The sequence below is a fragment of the Polypterus senegalus genome, chromosome 16 (assembly GCF_016835505.1).
Source record: "Polypterus senegalus isolate Bchr_013 chromosome 16, ASM1683550v1, whole genome shotgun sequence".
Classification (NCBI taxonomy): Eukaryota; Metazoa; Chordata; class Cladistia; order Polypteriformes; family Polypteridae; genus Polypterus; species Polypterus senegalus.
The window spans coordinates 53,626,140-53,646,685 of NC_053169.1; the positions used below are offsets into that span (position 1 = coordinate 53,626,140).

Below are 20,546 nucleotides of genomic sequence, written 5' to 3' on the forward strand. Positions count from 1 at the left end.
GTGTCAGGTGCTCATTCAGTGTAATAGAAACCATAGCACAGAGAGGTGTGTACACGGCAACAAGTACACGTGTCGTAAATGTAGGAAGGACGGTCCTTGGGTGTGTGGAAACTGTTAATATTTGAATGTGATGATTTTATATAGCACGGAATGAAAATCTGCACTTCTTAGCATTGCACCATGCAAGCTGTCGTATCAATCGCCTACTGTAACTTGCTTTCTTTTTCTTCGGTTATACAGGTAGTTTTGAATAAAAGTGCACTTGTTTTGTTTGCAAATGAAGTGTCTGCGTGCACTTTTCGTGGCATTACACGTATTTTTGAGCATGCCCGTTTGAGCAGTATAAAAGTATTGAAAAGTATAACAAAACAACGGGCAGATGGGGAGTGTCTGATGATTGCATATAGCGCCGAACTTACTGCTCTTTACTATTCTCTCCTCTGCGTGCCCTGGAGTACAAAAGAAACAGAATACAGACGCTATAGCTCTGCGTTGTACCACGATGCATACTAACGCCCCCACCGGTTCTGACACACAGGCGCTGGCGAAGCTGCCTTCTTCGTATCTCACCGTCACTTGATTTTCTTTTTATTCAGTTTTATTGAGTGTTCCTGCCAGTCCCGCATGTTGCTGTATGCTGGATATGTTCACATGTATTGTCTCTTTCTTTCAGGTGTGTAATAGAAACCACAGCATAGAGAGACATTGCTTCTTACAGGAAAAGGCGATGGAAAAAGTGCACTTGAATAAAAGTGCACTTTTGTTATACTTTTACACCAATATATGTTCCTGTGTTTGAACGACACGGGCAGATGGGGAGTGTCTGATGATTGCATATAGCGCGGTTACTGGTCTTTACCATTCTTTCCTCTGCATGTCCTGGAGTACAAAAGAAAAGCATACAGCAACATGCGGGACTGGCAGGAACACTCAATAAAACTGAATAAAAAGAAAAGCAAGTGACGGTGAGATACGAAGAAGGCAGCTTCGCCAGCGTTTGTGTGTCAGAACCCGGGGGGGTTGGGCGTTAGTATGCATCGTGGTACACTGCAGAGCTATAGCGCGTCTTTAGTGAAAACAGCCGTGTCAGATGGGGTTGTATGGATTGATTCTGAACGCGACTGAGAGAATGAAAAGTGAATAAAAAAAAAGCTAACCTTTACAAGGATCATAAATTGCACCGGCTGTTACAGACTGAAATCAAATGTATGCTTTTATTCTAAAACAGTAATACTAAGAGCAGTTTACTTCTCAAAACGGAGGGGCGCAGGATCGAACTCGTGACCTCTTGATTCCCAAGCGGGGGCTGAGTCTATTGAACCACGGAGGCAGTTACAGTAAACTGGTGTCAATGTCGCATGTTAAGGCGGCTTTTTGTTTCTGCAGTTATATTTTTGAATAAAAGCGCAATTGTGTTATTCTTGTGAAAATGTTTCTTTGCTATTTGGACTTCAGGCTTCATACATTATATAGTTTATGCCTACATTTTGTCATCTACTACTAGAATATAAAAAACGTTTCTGTTTTAACAATGTGTTGACACAGATTACTGTAGAAACTGAACAGACATGAAATGCGTGTGTTCCAAATAACGATCTATTATTTCCACTCTAAAACTCCACTTCACTCCCAGATACTCAATCAAGCTGAAGTTCGTGCACGTTCTAAATTGGTGGGGGGATGGAATAGCCGGCTGCTCCTAGCTTCTCTTTATCAGCACACTTAGAAGACAAAGGGCGCTGGCGGAGAGGTGTGAAGGGATTTAAGAAGCAGTTTAAGGTGGGACGGAATTACGAGTTTTTTCGTAGGCTCTGGTAATTGTAGTGTTAATAGGAAGAACCTGCTTAGGATTTTGATGGGTTGGTTCCTATATTTAAATAACAGTTGCCTGAGCACTGCTAGAATTTTCTTTTCTGCTGTTGGTGTTTGTTCTTACAGTGGCTGTCATCGCAGCCATAACTATGATAATACAGTGGAACAAAATCCTGTGCAAATGTATATGTAACACCCACCATCATTAATCTAAATTTGATTAAGTTTGCATATTTATTTGTTTTTATTTTCAATATTCAAACCTTATTTTTTGGCTACTCTGAAAGTCCTAGTCGGCTGCTCTAAATATTTCAAACTGGAATGTTTGCAAAATATTGCATTAAGAGTTATCCTACCAAAATTTATAACACCTGTATAAAATAGAATTATCTTTGCTAGCCTGCTAACTGAACTTGTTCAGGTGGTGGAACAATATAACCTGTATAAAAAGTTGAAGAGGTGGGTGGAACATGATAGTTCAGAGACCCAGTCTGACGCAAACAACTTCTCAGGTTAGGGTTTAGGGAGATAAATAATGTATGGTGTTAGCTACTGACGTGAAAGGAAATTAATCTGGTCTTAAACAAAAGCAGAGGTTTTCAGAGTCTTATTTTTTTACCTAATCTTTTAAAACTGTTGCTTACTTTTAACATAATTTTCTTATTATAACACAATAATATATATAATAATATATTCTTTCTTATTATATTGTTTCATCGTGCCAGTCCCAAGCCCAGATAAATGGGTAGGGTTATGACAGGAAGGGCATTTTGGTGTAAATTTTGCCAAATCAATATTCGGACAGATGATCCGCTGTGGCAACCCCTAACGGAAGCAGCCAAAAGAATTAGAAGAAGTTGCTTATTATATGAACAAACAAACAACACAGGTATATAAAATAAACAGCAGAGACTGTGAAATAGGTTATGCCTCCAACTGAATGAGAAAAGTACAGTTGTGGATAAAACTGTACTACTCCATCCTACAGAAGAAGCATTGATCCTAGAGACTCCAAATCACTTACTGACTTTTCATGTATTAAAGATAAAAAAACAATAAGGCATCTTACTAAATAAAAGGGTACCCAAAAAAAAAAAAAAAGACTATTTTGCTTACATGTAAAGAATATACTTCCACCTTAAATGAACCATACATCAATTGTAAGTACAGACTCAAACAGGAGTTTGCATGTTTAACATTTTATAACTGTATATAAAAGTAAGCCATTTTGAAAGATATACATTTTTAAGTATTTAAAGTTACCAGCTTGGACTAAACTGAACATTAGGTCCACAGCACACCACAGTATTTCTTAGAATGAACAAATGTTTATTCATGACAATGTCCTGGACAGTGTCATGTAAAACCTACAGTAGCTTAGTAATGTCTGGAAAACACTATGTAGGAAAATATGTCAGTTATCAATATTTATTATATATTGTGTTCTGCACAGAACACAACTACAAAAACAATAGAAATCAAACAAGAGAACAATAATAAAATGATATGAACATGTGTTACATGAGCTCATGTGACACTGTGCGTATATTTTTGACTGTTTTACATTCTAGCCATTTGCTCCAAAAGTAGTACTTTCTACTTCCCATATGCCTTACAGCGATGCTAGGGATGGGTTGGGTGTGAAATCTTAATCTTCTAGATATGCATCCATTGTAATGGAGTTGATTTCTTGATATAGGTTTATGTGACATTTTTTACTTTACTGTATATATCTAACTTCCATCCACTGAAAGGCCCTGCTTTTGTTGTGTTTGCAGATGCTGTTGATGATGTTGCCTGTGCAGCCTTGAGGTTTTCACTACTAATAGAAGCAAAAAGCCCAAACAGTGATTGGACTTTCCCTTAACAGAACATTTAATTTTGATTGCTTTGCTCGCATACTTAACTATTACTTTTCAGCAATGCTATTTGCTGGACTGAGCTTACCTGTACTGTACTTGGAATGGGTGAAAAACTGTGAGGGACATGAGCTCCAATTTAGAAATAAAACCATTAATTGGAACATTTTCACAACCAAAAGAAGAGGAAGAAAATCAATGACAAAAGGGTGACGTTAGATCCAGTTAGATACATGTGAGATCATCTTATTGGGACATAAAACACAGTGATCCCTCGCTATATCACGCTGCGGCTTTACTCTATCGTGATTTTCTCTCATACACGCTTACGTCACTACGCATGCGCTTTCTGAGAACTTTTATCCAAGCCCCACGATGGCTCCTAAACGTGCTGCTTTTTCAAAGCCTTCTGACAATAAAACTAAGCGGCGGAGGAAGATGCTTACTATCCAGGAGAAGGCGAAACTCTTGGATATGATCAAAGATGGCAATACCCTACAAAAGCCTCCTCACGCATATGAAAAGACAGCGCCAGCAACTGCCTATCAAGATGTTCTTCAGCCACGCACCCAGACACCCACTTCCTACTTCTAGTACTCCTTCAGCGGAAGAAGACAACAACGGACCTGCTGAAGATACTGCACCACCTGAAGACTCTCCTACTGAAGTTGTGCCTTCATAGGTTAGTGGTTGTGTGTAAGAACCGTGTGTGTAATTAAATGTACAGTACAATAATCTACTATATAAAAGCGGTCAGGATTGTCCTTCCGTCCCGTGAGTGCAAAGCGTAGCAGTATTCCGCTTATCACAGACTTACTACTTGCGGCTTGCAGGATGAAGAGACGCGATGTGAGCAGAGTTCGGTTGCTCCAATCGTTGTCTTGCTTTTGTGGCGATGCGCTGGAAAAACAGACAAAATTGTGTCTCTGGAAATAATTAATGTTGATGAAGTACAAATGCTTCACCATGTAGTAAATATCAGGGGAGATGGTACTTGCTTATTCTCATCTATAGCTTTTTTAGTGCATGAAACTCCATCTTTAACGGTACAGAATCGGGCTGACATTGTACGACTTTGGACAGGCATTCGAGGGGATAAAAAAAAAACTTAGGTTTTCGGGAGATGTTATGAATGGGCACTTTGATGTTCTCATTCCCTACACTTACATGCCTGATGTACGCATGGAGCGCACACAAATTGAGGATAAAAGTCGGTTGCCTTAAAAAAAAAAACAAAAGGGTAGTTATTAGGTTCAGGGGGCAATTACTTTTTCACACAGGGCCATTTAGGTTTGGATTTTTTTTTTAACGTAACATGATTGTCAATGTAATTGTTTTGTCACTGTTATGGGTGTTACTGTCATATACATATATATATATACATACACACACACACACACACAGACACACACATATAAACAGTATTTATTATAACTAACATTAATTAAAATCAGTATGTACCCCATTCCAACTTACAGTTATGTATATTTTGATAACTTTAGCTTTGGTTTTAATGTTAGTATAGTTATAATGTTTAAGATGTAGAATCTGGAACAATATCAAGGGTGGTTACTGTTGCCCTACTGGGAAACGGAGATAACTGGGAGAAGCAGCCTGCCTGATTTGAATCTGAGAAGTAAATTGGATTTCTCACCTAGTCACGGATTGTCCATAACAAACATGAGGTTTGAAAACAAGTTTTCCCCTTAGTGTAACTGGCCAAAATTACAATTTAGTAATCTTTACTAACTCTTCCTGTGTTGAATAAATTTTTCCCAGACTTGCCTAGTTCTTTTTGGGTACAACACTTATTTAATCCTACAGATCTCTTAGATATTATCTTCTTCTTTAGAAACTAATTCAATCAGGCTGCTAACAAGCAAATTGTTTATGCCATCAGAATATGGGGGGGTTGGTATTAAACTTGGGTTATCAGGCAAGCTTCTCTGGTGATCTTGGCATAAATCAGACCCTACAGCTGCTTTAAAGATATTTTATGCACTTCTCATAGCAAACATATAAAATATGATATAGAGAAACCAGGGAGTTGTGTCTTAACTTGTAATGTGTGCTTAAGCACAATCAGTTCCAGGTCTACCTGATTATTGTATTATAAAATCATCTCCCTGCTATTTGTCCATACTAGTAATAGTTGATTACCTTTCCAAATGTGCCCAGGATTGCCAAAAAACATCATCCTACTGCAAAGAAGCTGGGTTTTTTCTTTTTTTGGCAACTCTTCCTATGAAGTCAGTAGACAGATTGGGAGAGCATGGTGGGGTCATGAGGTCGCTGGAAATGGGTGTGTAGAGCTCCTGATATCTGCGCAAAAGGACAAAGTCCAAATCTCCTGTTGCTTCCTGTTTTGCTATATGGCTGCAAGACATGGACACCTGAGACGAAGACTTGACCTCCTTTAGTACTGCATCTCTTCAGAGAATTCTTGGATACTACTGGTTTGACTTTGTGTCGAATGAGCTGTTGCTCATACAGTCCTGAATGAGGCACATTACCTGCATTGTGAGGGAGCGTCATTAACTGCACTACAGTATAGATAAGTGGCACGATTCCCCAAGGGCGACCCGGCTCACAGGATCCTCACAGTTGAGGACCTGAGTGACTAGACCAGGCCAAGGAGATATCCCCGTAACACCTGGCTTTGGCAGATAGGTGGTCATTTCCAGAGGGTGGGACTGAACCATGAGTCTGCCTGGGGGGTTGCCAACCAGGATCCCAAGCTGTTTCATCATGTGGTGGGTGTGGAAACACACTGTACCAATGCATGCTCCCCAACCTGACCTGAACTGAGCCTAAGCCTGAAAGTCTATATCTGTATTGCTTAAAACAAACAGAAAAAGGATAAAATGCTAAGAGTATTAATTCACTCCAAATGGACAACTAATTTAAAATGCGCTGCATTCTGTTACCTCAGTGAACCGAACCTGGATCCTAATGTGTAGATTTTTTTTGTTTCTTGCAAACTAGGCTTTTAGTTCAAAAACAACAAGAAACAATACAAATAAGCCAATGAAAAAACACAACAGTATTCATAAAAAGGAGACAGACTCAAGAAAAGAAAATGAGAAACAAACTTATTTTCCCCTTCTAATGATCAAACAGAAAAAGGATAAAAGTTATGCAATCCAATATACTAAACCTACCACCAAAACCTTAAAGATCTGCAGGGTGAAATAGAATAAGCCTAGGCAGAAATTGTCATGGGTCATTGCCCAGAAAAGCCTTAGTCGCCTAAGCAAGTAGGGTTTTTACAAATGACCAACTTATGGATGTTGTAGAAAACTCCAAATAAATAAAATTATAAAAGAATGTTTGGCAATAATGACTAATGATCAATCCTTGGGATTTCCACCTGGAAAATAATCATTAGCTCAAAATATAATAATCTAAGAAAAGTTGTATTTAATGAAATAATGATATGAGGAGATAAACGAAAACTACACTGTAAAGACAGACAAAGTACAAGAACAAGATCAAAGCATATGGGTTAAAAACAAAAAAGTGAAGAAAATGGGATTTGAAGTAATCCCTGTGACATATTGATAAGGTGTGAAATGTAAACAAATTAAGAGTGATTAATAGAACAGATCAAGGATTAAAGTCATTCAATTCCGTAAAGCAAGTGAGTTAATTGAGAGTTTGTTTTTTCTGAAACTAATGTACTATAACAGTATTACAGCAACAGAAGGAGGAATTTCCCTAGTGCAGATTTTACAGAGAGGAGAGACTGAGACTAATGGAAAGTTTTGTAAATAGACTATAGAGTAGAAGTACTTTTATTAATGGCAGTGAAAGATGTTACAAAATTACTAATAAAGAGAATGGCTAGATAATGGGACTAGAACAGAGAAGTGATTCTATTTTAATAAAAATTGAAGCTGTAAATAATAGAACAAAAAATAGTGACAACACCATACCACACACACAAGTTTTCAATTATATAGTGCCTATGTTCATTAACTTAAATATTTGAATTTGGAATTGCACCAAAGTACCTGGGGTGACATGGTGGAACAGTGGTAGTGCTGCTGCCTCGCAGTAAGGAGACCTGGGTTCACTTCCCGGGTCCTCCCTGCATGGAGTTTGCATGTTCTCCCCGTGTCTGCGTGGGTTTCCTCTGGGTGCTCCTGTTTCTTCCCACAGTCCAAAGACATGCAGGTTAGGTGCATTGGCGATCCTAAATTGTCCCGTGTGTGCTTGGTGTGTCTGTGTGTGCCCTGCGGTGGGCTGGCGCCCTGCCTGGAGTTTGTTTCTGACTTGCGCCCTGTGCTTCTGGGATTGGCTCCAGCAGACCCTCGTGACCCTGTGTTAGGATATAGCGGGTTGGGCGATGACTGACCAAAGTACCTCTAAATAAGACAACAGGTCAAAAGTGTTTAGAATTGTTTAATGTGGTACAACAGGACAAAATAAAATTGACAAGGAGCTTACAAACTTAAATCATAATGAAAAAGCAAAGAAATTCAATCCTCACTTTCAAGTAGCAATCAGAAAGGCTTAGAGACAGACCTGCAGACCAATGAGAAATACCCCTGCCTTGTCCCACACATGAAGGAGTACTGTGTGTTTATGTTTTGGTTTCTTCCTATCAAAAGCAATTATAGAAATCAGTGAACTTAACTCTAGCCAGACCAATGAACATGAAGCAAGGAGATGTATAAAACTAATGAAATTAAATGTTTTTTTTTCTTTTCAACAGCAGTGATATTTAAATGACATTTAATTTTGTCCACAAAGATTTCTAAACCTCCATATGTATATGATGGTAATTTATACTGGCAGTCAGATAATCTACTTAAATCTCCAATACATGAATTGCTAGGCAAGTGTAGCGGTAAAAAGAAAATGATGGGCAAGGAGAAAGAGCAAATGTAGCACAGTTAGTTTTATACTTAGCCACTTTATCAAATTCTGAAAGACATTTAAATATACCAGAAAGATTTTGAAGGAATGTTCCACCCACAAATGCTGTGTGTTATATTTTACTTATTCCATGTAGAATGCAGTGATGGCTGAACTCTCTCAAGGCTTCACACAGAACACCATGTATCAAGTGTCTAACAGAACATGGCTCTGTGGTGAGCAATGCTGGACAACAGCAAACTATACCAAAAACATCCGTGAAAAAATCTTACATTACTCATGTTGCAGAATCCAGATTGCAAGCCATCCAATTGTATGCTCACAATGTCCTAAGAAAGTGTATTATTATTAAAAATATTGTTAAAGTAGCCACCTCTGGAAAATGTGCTAATTTTAGAACTTTTTTAATTTTAGAAAAGCAGAATAAGGGGTTGTAGAACTGAATTACTTTGTAGTGGAAAAGCAATTATTTTGATCTGTAGACACAGGTTCTTTGTTTAACTGACCTTTAACCTCTTTAGTAATGAGAACAGTTCCAAATCACAGTAGCGATTCCTCTGAAAATATGTCATCTTGGAGTTTTTTTGGTCATGTCATGGGAACTCAGTTTCTATTATTTCCTCTAATTAGTTTCACTTACAGCTGAGAGGATTTTCAGTAATGTTGACAGTTAGAAATATTGAAAAGAGCAATACACAATTGATGTGATGGAAAGCCTTTGCAGTATTCTAAAAACAGATGTAGTCATGTACAACTCACAATATCTTAGGTGTTTTGATCTCCTACCAGAGCTTCAAGGCCTTCTACACCATTTATTTTGCCCATCGTAGTGGCTACACCTACATGGCATGTTGTTACCTGGATTGTTCTCTAGCAACTTTTTGTCACTTTAATCACTGGCCATCCATAATACTGTATATGGGATAACATATGAACAGTTGTACTACAGCTCTGAACTTGTAAAGCACTTTGGGATGGCATTCTCCACAAAAAGTTACTCTTGTCTGTTAATGACAAATATGTTCTGAGATTGTCCAAGTAAGGAAGACAGACCTTTTGCGTTAAAGAGGTTATACTCAATAGTAATAGCACCTAAGAGTGGCAACTTGTTTCACATTGATTAGCATGTGCAAGTAGAAATTTTACTGTACTCTGCACATGTGACAATAATGAATCAATAAACATGTTCTGGAAAACAGACAACCATATTCTATCATCTCTATATATAATCTTCATTTGGATCTTGATCTTTGTTTGTCCGCGAATAAATTAGAAGAAGCAGCACTAGATGGCAGTAGAGAGACAGCTAAAACATAGGCATTGCATTAAGAATCTCCTACAGGCTTATACTACTGAAGACTGTAGTACACCAGTCACACCTCAAAACACAGACATTCAAACTAAACAAATTGTTGTGCTTTAAATAACTAAAGAGATCTTCATTTAGATCTTGATCTTTGTTTGTCCGCGAATTCCACGCATGCGTAGACCACCTTCCAGTTTAGTGCGTTGTTGTTACTCACAGATGTCAATGTGCCGGAATAACGAAAGGGGTGGTGGACAGTGTTACGCTGGTTAGCTTCTGAGGCCTGCTTAGAGAATGAGATTGCCGAAGATAAAAGGTAGGTGCCTACGTAACATATGAATGAAAGAAAGACTGTGGGTAAAATGAATGACAACGTAACAGTATGTTCTGGAAATTATTATTGTTACGTTGTAGCCGGCGAGTGCTGTGCGTCTCACGGTTGTACCGTGGCTTGCTCACATGTCAGTGAAGTGATCCCTATTTATGCTTTAAAGAGCCTGGATACCTATGTGTCCCCATTTTATAACCATTGCTCTGTGTATATTGCTTTACTCTTTGGATTGCCACAAAGCAACCTGCGAGATTGGAGGAAGGTTGAGAAGACATCATGACAGGAAACGATAGCGTTGTGAAAACGAGACGGACTGTGAACAGACAGAAGCAGAAATGCTCCTACACTACCACATAATTACTATTCGGACAGTGATTCCGAGTAGGCGTTAAATGTCGAATCAATGTCCAAGGGTTTTCTTTTGTAATTTTGTTTCCCTTATAAAAAATCATAATGCTGTGCGACGAAGGGCCCAGTTCACGTCTAGCAGCCGCGTTTAAACAGGGAGCCCTTCACAGAAAACTTTAACATGCGCAACATAGTTGGGCACACATGGCTAGTTAATATAAGATTGTAAGGTGCTGCTGTGAATTTAATGAGACTATTCTTAACAAAACCCATATTTATCCTTTTTGAATTTATGGTCTCTTGTTTACTTTTAATTTGTATTTAAAATTCCCATATCATAGACTTCGGTGCTATGTTACTTATAAGGACCTGCATTAAAATGACACTTGAAAGTTCAAATAAGGCACCTTACAATATATGCAAAATAAAATCATTTTGAAAACTGCAGACACAAACTAACTTATTAGGTGAAAAATTAAGAAAGTTTAAAAATCAACATCATAGCTTCACCTACCAGAACTTTAACACATCATTTAGATCGAGATTCCCTATATGCCTGGAATAGTGAAATACACAGAGGAACTTCTCCAAGTATTCAAGGCTTGCCTGCAAACAAAAAACAACATTATTAGTGTTAAATTGAGTTCATTGTATGAGCTTTCATCACATTACAATGGCTTCAAAAACCTAAGATAAACAACACTAATTCAGTACTGCAGATTTATTTTTTGGTAACAAAGTATGCATTTTAGCATCCCTGTTAATTGCAAATCTCTGCCTGTGATGCACTAGGTGCCGGCAGTCATGGGCCTCTTCCATTTCCCAGGACATAGATGGTCATAACCAAGATGGACTAGGACAAATAAGATCGCAAATAATAGTTACGGCGCAAAAGAGATTTTTATTAAAAACTAAGAATGTGACCAAAGCAAAATTCTGTCCACAGAGTTGACATTAAATAATCTTTAAACAGTTTTGTGTGAGAAACCTAATAACGCAATAAAATGAAGTAACAAATAACAGTTAAAACGAAGGTTAAAAATCAGACACTGGCAAATGCAGTCCCACCAATGACTTCCCCGCAGCCACCTTCTTTAAGGCATCCCTGAGACAATCCAAGCCCAACTCCTTTTTCCTGCGACCTCCAAAGGTGTCTGCAAGACCACAGAGCACTCTGTCACTCCTGCTTTTAACACTAGAATTACCAGAGCCTACGAAAAAACTCGTAAATCAGTCCCACCTTAAATCGCTTCTTAAAACCGTTCTAACCTTACCACCAGCGTCTTTTGTTAAATTTAAATGTGCTGATAAAAGAAAAGCTGCAAGTAGCCGGCTATTCCATCCCCCCACTGACTTAGAACGTGCACAAACTTCTCCCAGCTCATGCCTTGATTGATTTTCTGGGAGTGAAGTGGAGTTTTAGAGTGGAAATAATAGATCAATGTTTGGAACATATGCATTTCATGTCTGTTCCGTTTCTACAGTAATCTGTGTAAACACATTGTTTAAACAGAACGTTTTTTATATTCTAGTAGTAGATGACAAAATGTAGGCATAAACTATATAATATATGAAGCCTGAAGTCCAAATATCAAAGAAATATTTTCACAGAAGGTACAAATCTAACACAACAATTGCACTTTTATTCAAAAATATAACTGCAGAATCAAAAAGCCGCCTTAACATGCGACATTGACACTTGTTTATTATGACTGCCTCTGTGGCGCAATAGAATTAGCTGCCGACTGGGAATCAAAAGGTCACAAGTTCGATCCTAAACCACTCCGTTTTGAGAAGTAAACTGCTTGTAGTCTTACTATTTTAGAATAAAAACATAACATTTGATTTCAGTCTGTAACAGCTGGTATAATTTATGATACTTGTAAAGGTTAGCTTTTTTATTTTTATTTCTTATTCGTCAGTTTTATTATCTTGGCCGCGTTCACGAACCCAAACACACCCCACCCCCGCATCTGATACTGCTGTTTTCACATAGACGCGCTGTAACAGAGGTAAACTCAGCTCCCTTCTACATCGGAGCAAGAATGCACATACCATTGCTTGCATACTAAAGTGTCAGCAGGCACTTTTCGTGGCGTTACACACATTTTTGAGCATGCCCTCTGCACACTACTTGTGACTTTAGGCTTTAGGGAGTAAGTAAATACATAAAAGTAAATCATGTCATAAAAAATAATTTCTTCAAAATGTCACATATATTTGTCTCTTTCTTTTTTTAAAATGTGCGTTGATCACCGCCAGCATGTTGTAGCATACAGCATATGGCCACCTGTATGTTCTTGCATGCACTGAATAAGAGACAAATATACAGTCTGACTGAGAGAATCAGACTGAAAAAAAGCAAACATTTAGAAATGCCATACTTTTACAGCTGATCGGACGCTGTTCATCTTCAAATAATACTGCATTTCTCTCTATGCTGTGGTTTCTATTACACACTTGAAAGAAAGAGACAATACATGTGAAAACATCATCGCACAAATGTTACTGAAATCAAATGTATGTTTTTATTCTAAAATAGTAAGACTACGAGCAGTTTACTTCTCAAAACGGAGTGGTTCAGGATCGAACTTGCGACCTTTTGATTCCCAGTCGGCAGCTGATTCTACTGCGCCACGGAGGCAGTCATAATAAACAAGTGTCAATATCGCATGTTAAGACGGCTTTTTGTTTCTGCAGTTATATTTTTGAATAAAAGTGCAATTGTTGTGTTAGATTTGTACCTTCTGTGAAAATATTTCTTTGATATTTGGACTTCAGGCTTCATACATTATATAGTTTATGCCTACATTTTGTCATCTACTACTAGAATATAAAAAACGTTTCTGTTTTAACAATGTGTTTACACATATTACTGTAGAAACGGAACAGACATGAAATGCGTGTGTTCCAAACAACGATCTACTATTTCCACTCTAAAACTCCACTTCACTCCCAGAAAATCAATCAAGGCATGAGCTGGGAGAAGTTTGTGCATGTTCTAAGTCAGTGGGGGGATGGAATAGCCGGCTACTTGCAGCTTTTCTTTTATCAGCACATTTAGATTAACAAAAGACGCTGGTGGAGAGGTGAGAACGGTTTTAAGAAGCGATTTAAGGTGGGACAGATTTACGAGTTTTTTCGTAGGCTCTGGTAATTCTAGTGCTAAGCTCAAAAGGAGCCCCTGGAATGCTTTACCACCTTCCACTTGCACTGGCTCCAACCCAATTTTGTTCTCTTTTTTCCTCAATTTCTTATCCCTTACCTTTCTCTAACCACCTCAAACCATTTATACTTTTGTGAATGTAGGAGCCACCTCAACAATCCACAGAGTGTTACTGAGAGGTGGCTGAGCCAGTTGGTCTTATGCATGTGTAGACCATTTCTCCATTAAGCACTCTGCAGCTTTCCATTTAAGCTGCACAGTGCACACCTATACTCACAAGTCCTGTGCTGCACTATTTTTTAAAAAATATCCTGTACATGTGGCAATACATGCCATAGACCCCTGACATGTCAAACCACACTGTGATTCTGATCTTCTGTGAGTGAATTACATGTCACATCAATAGAGATTTTCCTCATGTTTCGAAGCATTATGTGCTGAACAACTGACCAATGTGGGTGTTTTCAAATAAACTTTTATTTAGAAAGATTTTATGAAACAGAACATTTTCATACCATTGTAGACTAGCCACATATATATTAGTGTGTAGTACCATGTGCTGTTCTACCATTTATATTTTATCTTCTTGTCACAGACTAAAACCAGGTCACACTTTCTTACATTTTTATATTTGTTATGAGAGAGCTGGTGATGACTGATAAATTGTACCTTATGGAATTTCTTGTTGCCCTAGGACATACTGTAAATACTATAAGTTGGCAGTGAGGGTTTCATCTTAGTACCATCTATTATGTCATACTTGCCTCTGGACCTACCCACCCATCTTTATTGCCTGGTCATGCTAAAGCACTACTATGTGAAGAGAAAGAGAAAAAACAATTTACTGCACATTAAGTGGTGCAGAAAAAAGGGGTAAAGTTGACCTCACCATTTGATTTTAAATACTTTTGTATTAGTTCGAGTGCTGGGGACTATTAGTGGCTACAAGCTACTCCTACTTGTGCATAATTTACTTCAGATGACACATTTATATTGCTTTCCCTAATGTAAGAATATGCTGCTACATTGTTTCATTTCAAAAATACCATAACTGCTTTAGTGGTTTTAATTCCTGCCTAAGACTAAAATGAAGAAGTAAACAGTGAATAGTACTCATTTGTGGTTTCAGAAAAAACAATGTTATAATTTAGGCATTATAAACCAAGTTTTTGGTTTGGTTAACCCTTTCAGCCAAAAGAGGTGTAGGGGAGAGGTTTTGGTTGGTTTCTACATTTATGCTGTTAGGAAAAGTACACAATTTATACGTGATTAATGTATTAATTTGGGGTTGGAGGGGAAATCAAAATAATACAAAATTAAATGTTTTTAAAGTACTGTATAAAATAAAAACTATGAAAACAAATTGCTTAGTACTAATTTCATTCAAATACAAAAGTCCACTTTATCACAAAGTATAAGACTTTTTGACCACTAAATTCAAAAGTGCAGCATTATGGGAGTGAGTTTCCTGTTTATGATGTGCATTGATTATCCAGGAAATTTTTAATCAACAAATTTTGCCAAAAAATGCATGTTTTGAGCATACAACTGTATAACATATGAAGGTTATGCGACAAAAGTAAGCAGCCATGACAGCCTCACGGCAGGTTTCTGTCAGATTTGCACATACTGTACTGTACAGACATTAATTTCTTCCTCATTTTTCTTTACAAATCTACTTGGAAAATCTCTCAGGCTTTATGAGGATCATGAGTGAACAGTTTTTTTCCAAGTCCTGCCACAAATTATCAGTAGATTCATCCTGAAACCATGATACTGCTTCCCACCATACTTCATGGTGGGGATGGTGTGTTTTTGATATTGTGCAGTGGAAACATGGCATTTCTATGGATGGCCAAAAAACTCAATTTTGGTCTCCTCAGACCACAGAAATATCTTCTAGCTGAAGATGTCATGTGCTTGTTTTTTATTTTGTTTTAAACAATAAATTGCAAATGTACCTGGGCAAGAGTTGTTGTCTGAATACTCTCTCCAGTCTCATCAACTGTTTTGGAGTTATTGTATGTCTCTTGGTGGGCTCCCTTACTCGTCGTCTTCTTGTAAAATCACTCAGTTTTTGTGGATGGCCTGCTCTAGGCAAATTTATAGCTGTGCCACACTCCTTCCATTTCTTACTAATTCATTTGGATTTGGTTATTCAGTGGTTAAATTATTTTCGTCTCCATCCTCTGAATTGTCCTTCAATCACACTTTCACTGAAATGTATGGTTTGTTTGTCTTTAGTGTATAGGTTAGGCTACCTATACTGTCTCACCACAAGCTGGATCTTCCAGATAAAGGTTCATTTATACTGCAGTGAACTCAAACCCCTTGACAACAGACAAGTGATTGTGGTATAGCAGGTCTGTGGCTTAGCATCTAGGAGATTGGTGAAGTAACTGGGGCGAGATGCACCTGCACCTCAGGGTGCAGTCTATCCCAATTGCTTCATCCACTTTCTGCGTGCGAGTGAGGCACAATGACAATGGATGCATATAAGGGGGAGCTGGTGGGAGGAAACCGAGAGGAAAAAGAAAGAGAGGAGAGGTTAAAGAGAGGAATGGAGAGAAAGAGGTAGAAGTGAGCAAGAGCTGGTGCAAGATGGGAGGAAGTAGACAGGCAGACAGGAACGGGAGCACCAGGAAGGAGCGTGTGACAGACAACGCAGGAGGAGGCTGTGGGATTGCTCCTGTTGGGCAACCATGTAGCAGGAGCTGCCATTATGCTCAGGGTGTGGTCTCACTCGGAAGAGCCAGCAAATGGCAGCAGTGGGAGTACAATGCACTCTTGCTGGGAGGAACCAGGTATTGCAAATGGAGCAGAGCTCAGTGTGAAACGCAGTGGGATTGGTTGTGGAGACATGGGACAGAATAAAAGGTTATCTGCACCTACTTGATGGATGTTTCATGCTGCAGAGCCCGATCAGGGAAAGATGGAGAGAAGTCAGTTTTAAAAGGAAGACAACACGGCTCTGAATTGTAAAGAACAGTTTCGTGTCTGTGTTTTTATTCTCGCTTTTAATGGATTTATTTATTGTGATATTTAACCTCCACATAGACTCATTTTAATTGAATTATTTATTTATTGGACTGAAGCACTATACTTGGATTGTTTTCAGTAAACGCACTGATACACTTTATACACCTACCCCTTGCTATGTGTGTTGTGTCCTCATTCGTTGGCTCATCCTCAGGTAGGTTATCAGTAGTAGCTGGTCCAAGTGGGTCCCCGGGATTACCCGGTAGCATGGGGCCAACCGGCACTATCACAGTGATTTCCACTTCTAAAACCAACTGACTGCACCAGTGATGATTTAAGTGTTTTAAATAATGGGGTTAATACTTATGTAATCAACTATATAGTGTTTAATATTTGTAATGAATTTAGACCACTTTTCAAAGATATGTTTTCACTTTGACATTAAAAGCGTCTTCTGTTGCTCAAAAGCCATATTAAATCCACTGTGATTTAATGTTGTATAAAAATAAAATGTGAAACCTACCAAAGTGGTGAATACTATTTATTGACACTGTACTTATTTATCTTGTAAAAGCCCTTCCACTTTCAGACAATAGATGTTAGCATACAGTGGTGTGAAAAACTATTTGCCCCCTTCCTGATTTCTTATTCTTTTGCATGTTTGTCACACAAAATGTTTCTGATCATCAAACACATTTAACCATTAGTCAAATATAACACAAGTAAACACAAAATGCAGTTAAAAAATAACCTAACTGTGGTGTATCACACCTGAGTTCAATTTCCGTAGCCACCCCCAGGCTTGATTACTGCCACACCTGTTTCAATCAAGAAATCACTTAAATAGGAGCTGCCTGACACAGAGAAGTAGACCAAAAGCACCTCAAAAGCTAGACATCATGCCAAGATCCAAAGAAATTCAGGAACAAATGAGAACAGAAGTAATTGAGATCTATCAGTCTGGTAAAGGTTATAACGCCATTTCTAAAGCTTTTGGACTCCAGCAAACCACAGTAAGAGCCATTATCCACAAATGGCAAAAACATGGAACAGTGGTGAACCTTCCCAGGAGTGGCCAGCCGACCAAAATTACCCCAAGAGCGCAGAGACGACTCATCCAAGAGGTCACAAAAGACCCCAGGACAACATCTAAAGAACTGCAGGCCTCATTTGCCTCAATTAAGGTCAGTGTTCACGACTCCACCATAAGAAAGAGACTGGGCAAAAGCGGCCTGCATGGCAGATTTCCAAGGCGCAAACCACTGTTAAGCAAAAGAACATTAGGGCTCGTCTCAATTTTGCTAGAAACATCTCAATGATTGCCAAGACTTTTGGGAAAATACCTTGTGGACTGATGAGACAAAAGTTGAACTTTTTGGAAGGCAAATGTCCCGTTACATCTGGCGTAAAAGGAACACAGCATTTCAGAAAAAGAACATCATACCAATAGTAAAATATGGTGGTGGTAGTGTGATGGTCTGGGGTTGTTTTGCTGCTTCAGGACCTGGAAGGCTTGCTGTGATAGATGGAACCATGAATTCTACTGTCTACCAAAAAATCCTGAAGGAGAATGTCCGGCCATCTGTTCGTCAACTCAAGCTGAAGCGATCTTGGGTGCTACAACAGGACAATGACCCAAAACACACCAGCAAATCCACCTCTGAATGGCTGAAGAAAAACAAAATGAAGACTTTGGAGTGGCCTAGTCAAAGTCCTGACCTGAATCCAATTGAGATGCTATGGCATGACCTTAAAAAGGCGGTTCATGCTAGAAACCCCTCAAATAAAGCTGAATTACAACAATTCTGTAAAGATGAGTGGGCCAAAATTCCTCCAGAGCGCTGTAAAAGACTCATTGCAAGTTATCGCAAGCGCTTGATTGCAGTTATTGCTGCTAAGGGTGGCCCAACCAGTTATTAGGTTCGGGGGCAATTACTTTTTCACACAGGGCCATGTAGGTTTGGATTTTTTCTCCTAAATAATAAAAACCATCATTTAAAAACTGCATTTTGTGTTTACTTGTGTTATATTTGACTAATGGTTAAATGTGTTTGATGATCAGAAACATTGTGTGTGACAAACATGCAAAAGAATAAGAAATCAGGAAGGGGGCAAATAGTTTTTTCACACCACTGTACATTCCAACTGTTTATCTATACATTATGTAATTATAGATATACTTTTATAGTCTAATTAGTTTGTGAAGAGCTGCGTGTGTAAGTAGCCACACAAGGGAAAAAGTAAAGATTTTCCTGTGAAGAAAAATCAATTAAATACAAAGTTAGAGGCATATCTCAACTCTAACTCTTAAAATTCATTTACATTACAATTCGGTCTTACATCCATCCATGTTTTGAACCATTCTATTGTCACATTACAGGGATATGGAAGCTGAACCAGCAACATTAGATGCTAAGATAAAGAATTGTACATAATATACCAGTCTATCATTTATCAGTCTACATTAGACTAATTCTCTTGTCTTTAGGATGTGACAGGAATATTAGATTTACTGGAGAACAACACATGAACATCTTACAGGAAAGCATAAACTCCTTGCAGAGAGTGGACTGGGACAAGATTCAAACCTGGTCTCTTTTTAACTATGAGACAGTTGTGTAAACCACAGACCAACAATGCTGCTCATCATTTTCTACATATACACTCAAATCTGAATTTTGGCCAAGACTCATCCTTTTTTTGTTGTCACTGATATTTTGTAATCTACCTGATAAAGTGCCATCTGTAAACTTATACATCCTGTTTATAATACAGGTAGTCCCCAGGTTACAGACATCCGACCTATGACATATGAATGGGATCACAGCTGAAATGCATGCGCCTCAGTAACTGCCGCTCCGTCATCTTCAGCCTGGGGACGCTGCAAGCGGTAGATGAACGAAGGCTGGAGGGAGCGATTTCGCTGCTCACGCAGTGTAGTCTCCACTCGGGTGGCTCCCAGCAGCAAGCGGTGACCCATGGTCCATAGTCACCAGGTCCACAATTATCGCTCGTGTACAGGACGGAGGCTTAATGGGGTGGTTCGCTGCCCGCCCACTATGCTGCTGCAGCTACTGTTCCTGACTGGACGCAGCCTGGATGGAGCGGAGGAGGGCATTTCACTGCCTGCTAACCACAAACGGCTGCCCCATTCATTCTCAGTGGGCGGACGCTACAGGCAGCACTGCTACATAAACAGCAGGAAGTTGTCCCTCATCAGCACATCAGGTGCCTTCCCGCCATGGTACAGCGCTGTGCAGAAGAGCTATTTGTAACCTTTTCTTCACCCTACAACAACGTCTCTGAAACGCAAATCTGATGAAAGTTCTGGTGATAAAGTAAAGAAGAGAAAACCCATCACCATGGAAAATAAAGTAGAGATAATAAAATGGTCAGAGAGAGGCGAAACTCCACCATTCATTGGCAGAGCACTTGGTTACAGTAGGTCAACAATTGGAACAATTTTAAAAGATAAAGGTAGAATAATGGAGCATGTGAAAGGCCGTACTCCAATGAGTGCTACAAAAATTACCAAGCAGCACAGTGGTTTAATTATTGAGATGGAAAGGCTGTTAATAATTTGGATTGAAGACCAAAATCAGCGTAATATGCCTATCAGTCTTTCTTTAGTGCAAGAAAAGGCTCAAAGCCTTTTTAATGATTTAAAAGCTGCTCACACAACAAGTTAAGGCAATTAAAATGAACAATTTGTGGCAAGTAGGGATTGGTTCAACCGCTTTAAAGAAAGACCAAATTTGCATAATATTAAAATTCAAGGTGAAGCAGTGAATGCTGATGTATGTGCTGCAAGTGATTTTCCCAAGATACTGGAAGATATTATTGATCAGGGAGGTTATTTGCCAG

The 20,546-nt window shown here is 38.7% G+C and overlaps 1 protein-coding gene across 4 annotated transcripts in view; it reads right to left on the minus strand.

Annotated features, from left to right (window-relative positions):
- lyst (lysosomal trafficking regulator) overlaps positions 1–20,546 on the minus strand; it is a 299,712-nt gene that overhangs the window by 244,299 nt on the left and 34,867 nt on the right. For all 4 annotated transcript variants that reach the window (XM_039737860.1, XM_039737864.1, XM_039737863.1 and 1 more), the window contains exon 3: positions 11,052–11,143. In XM_039737860.1, coding sequence (XP_039593794.1) covers positions 11,052–11,143 — 92 coding nt within the window. The remainder of the gene's footprint in view (positions 1–11,051; positions 11,144–20,546) is intronic.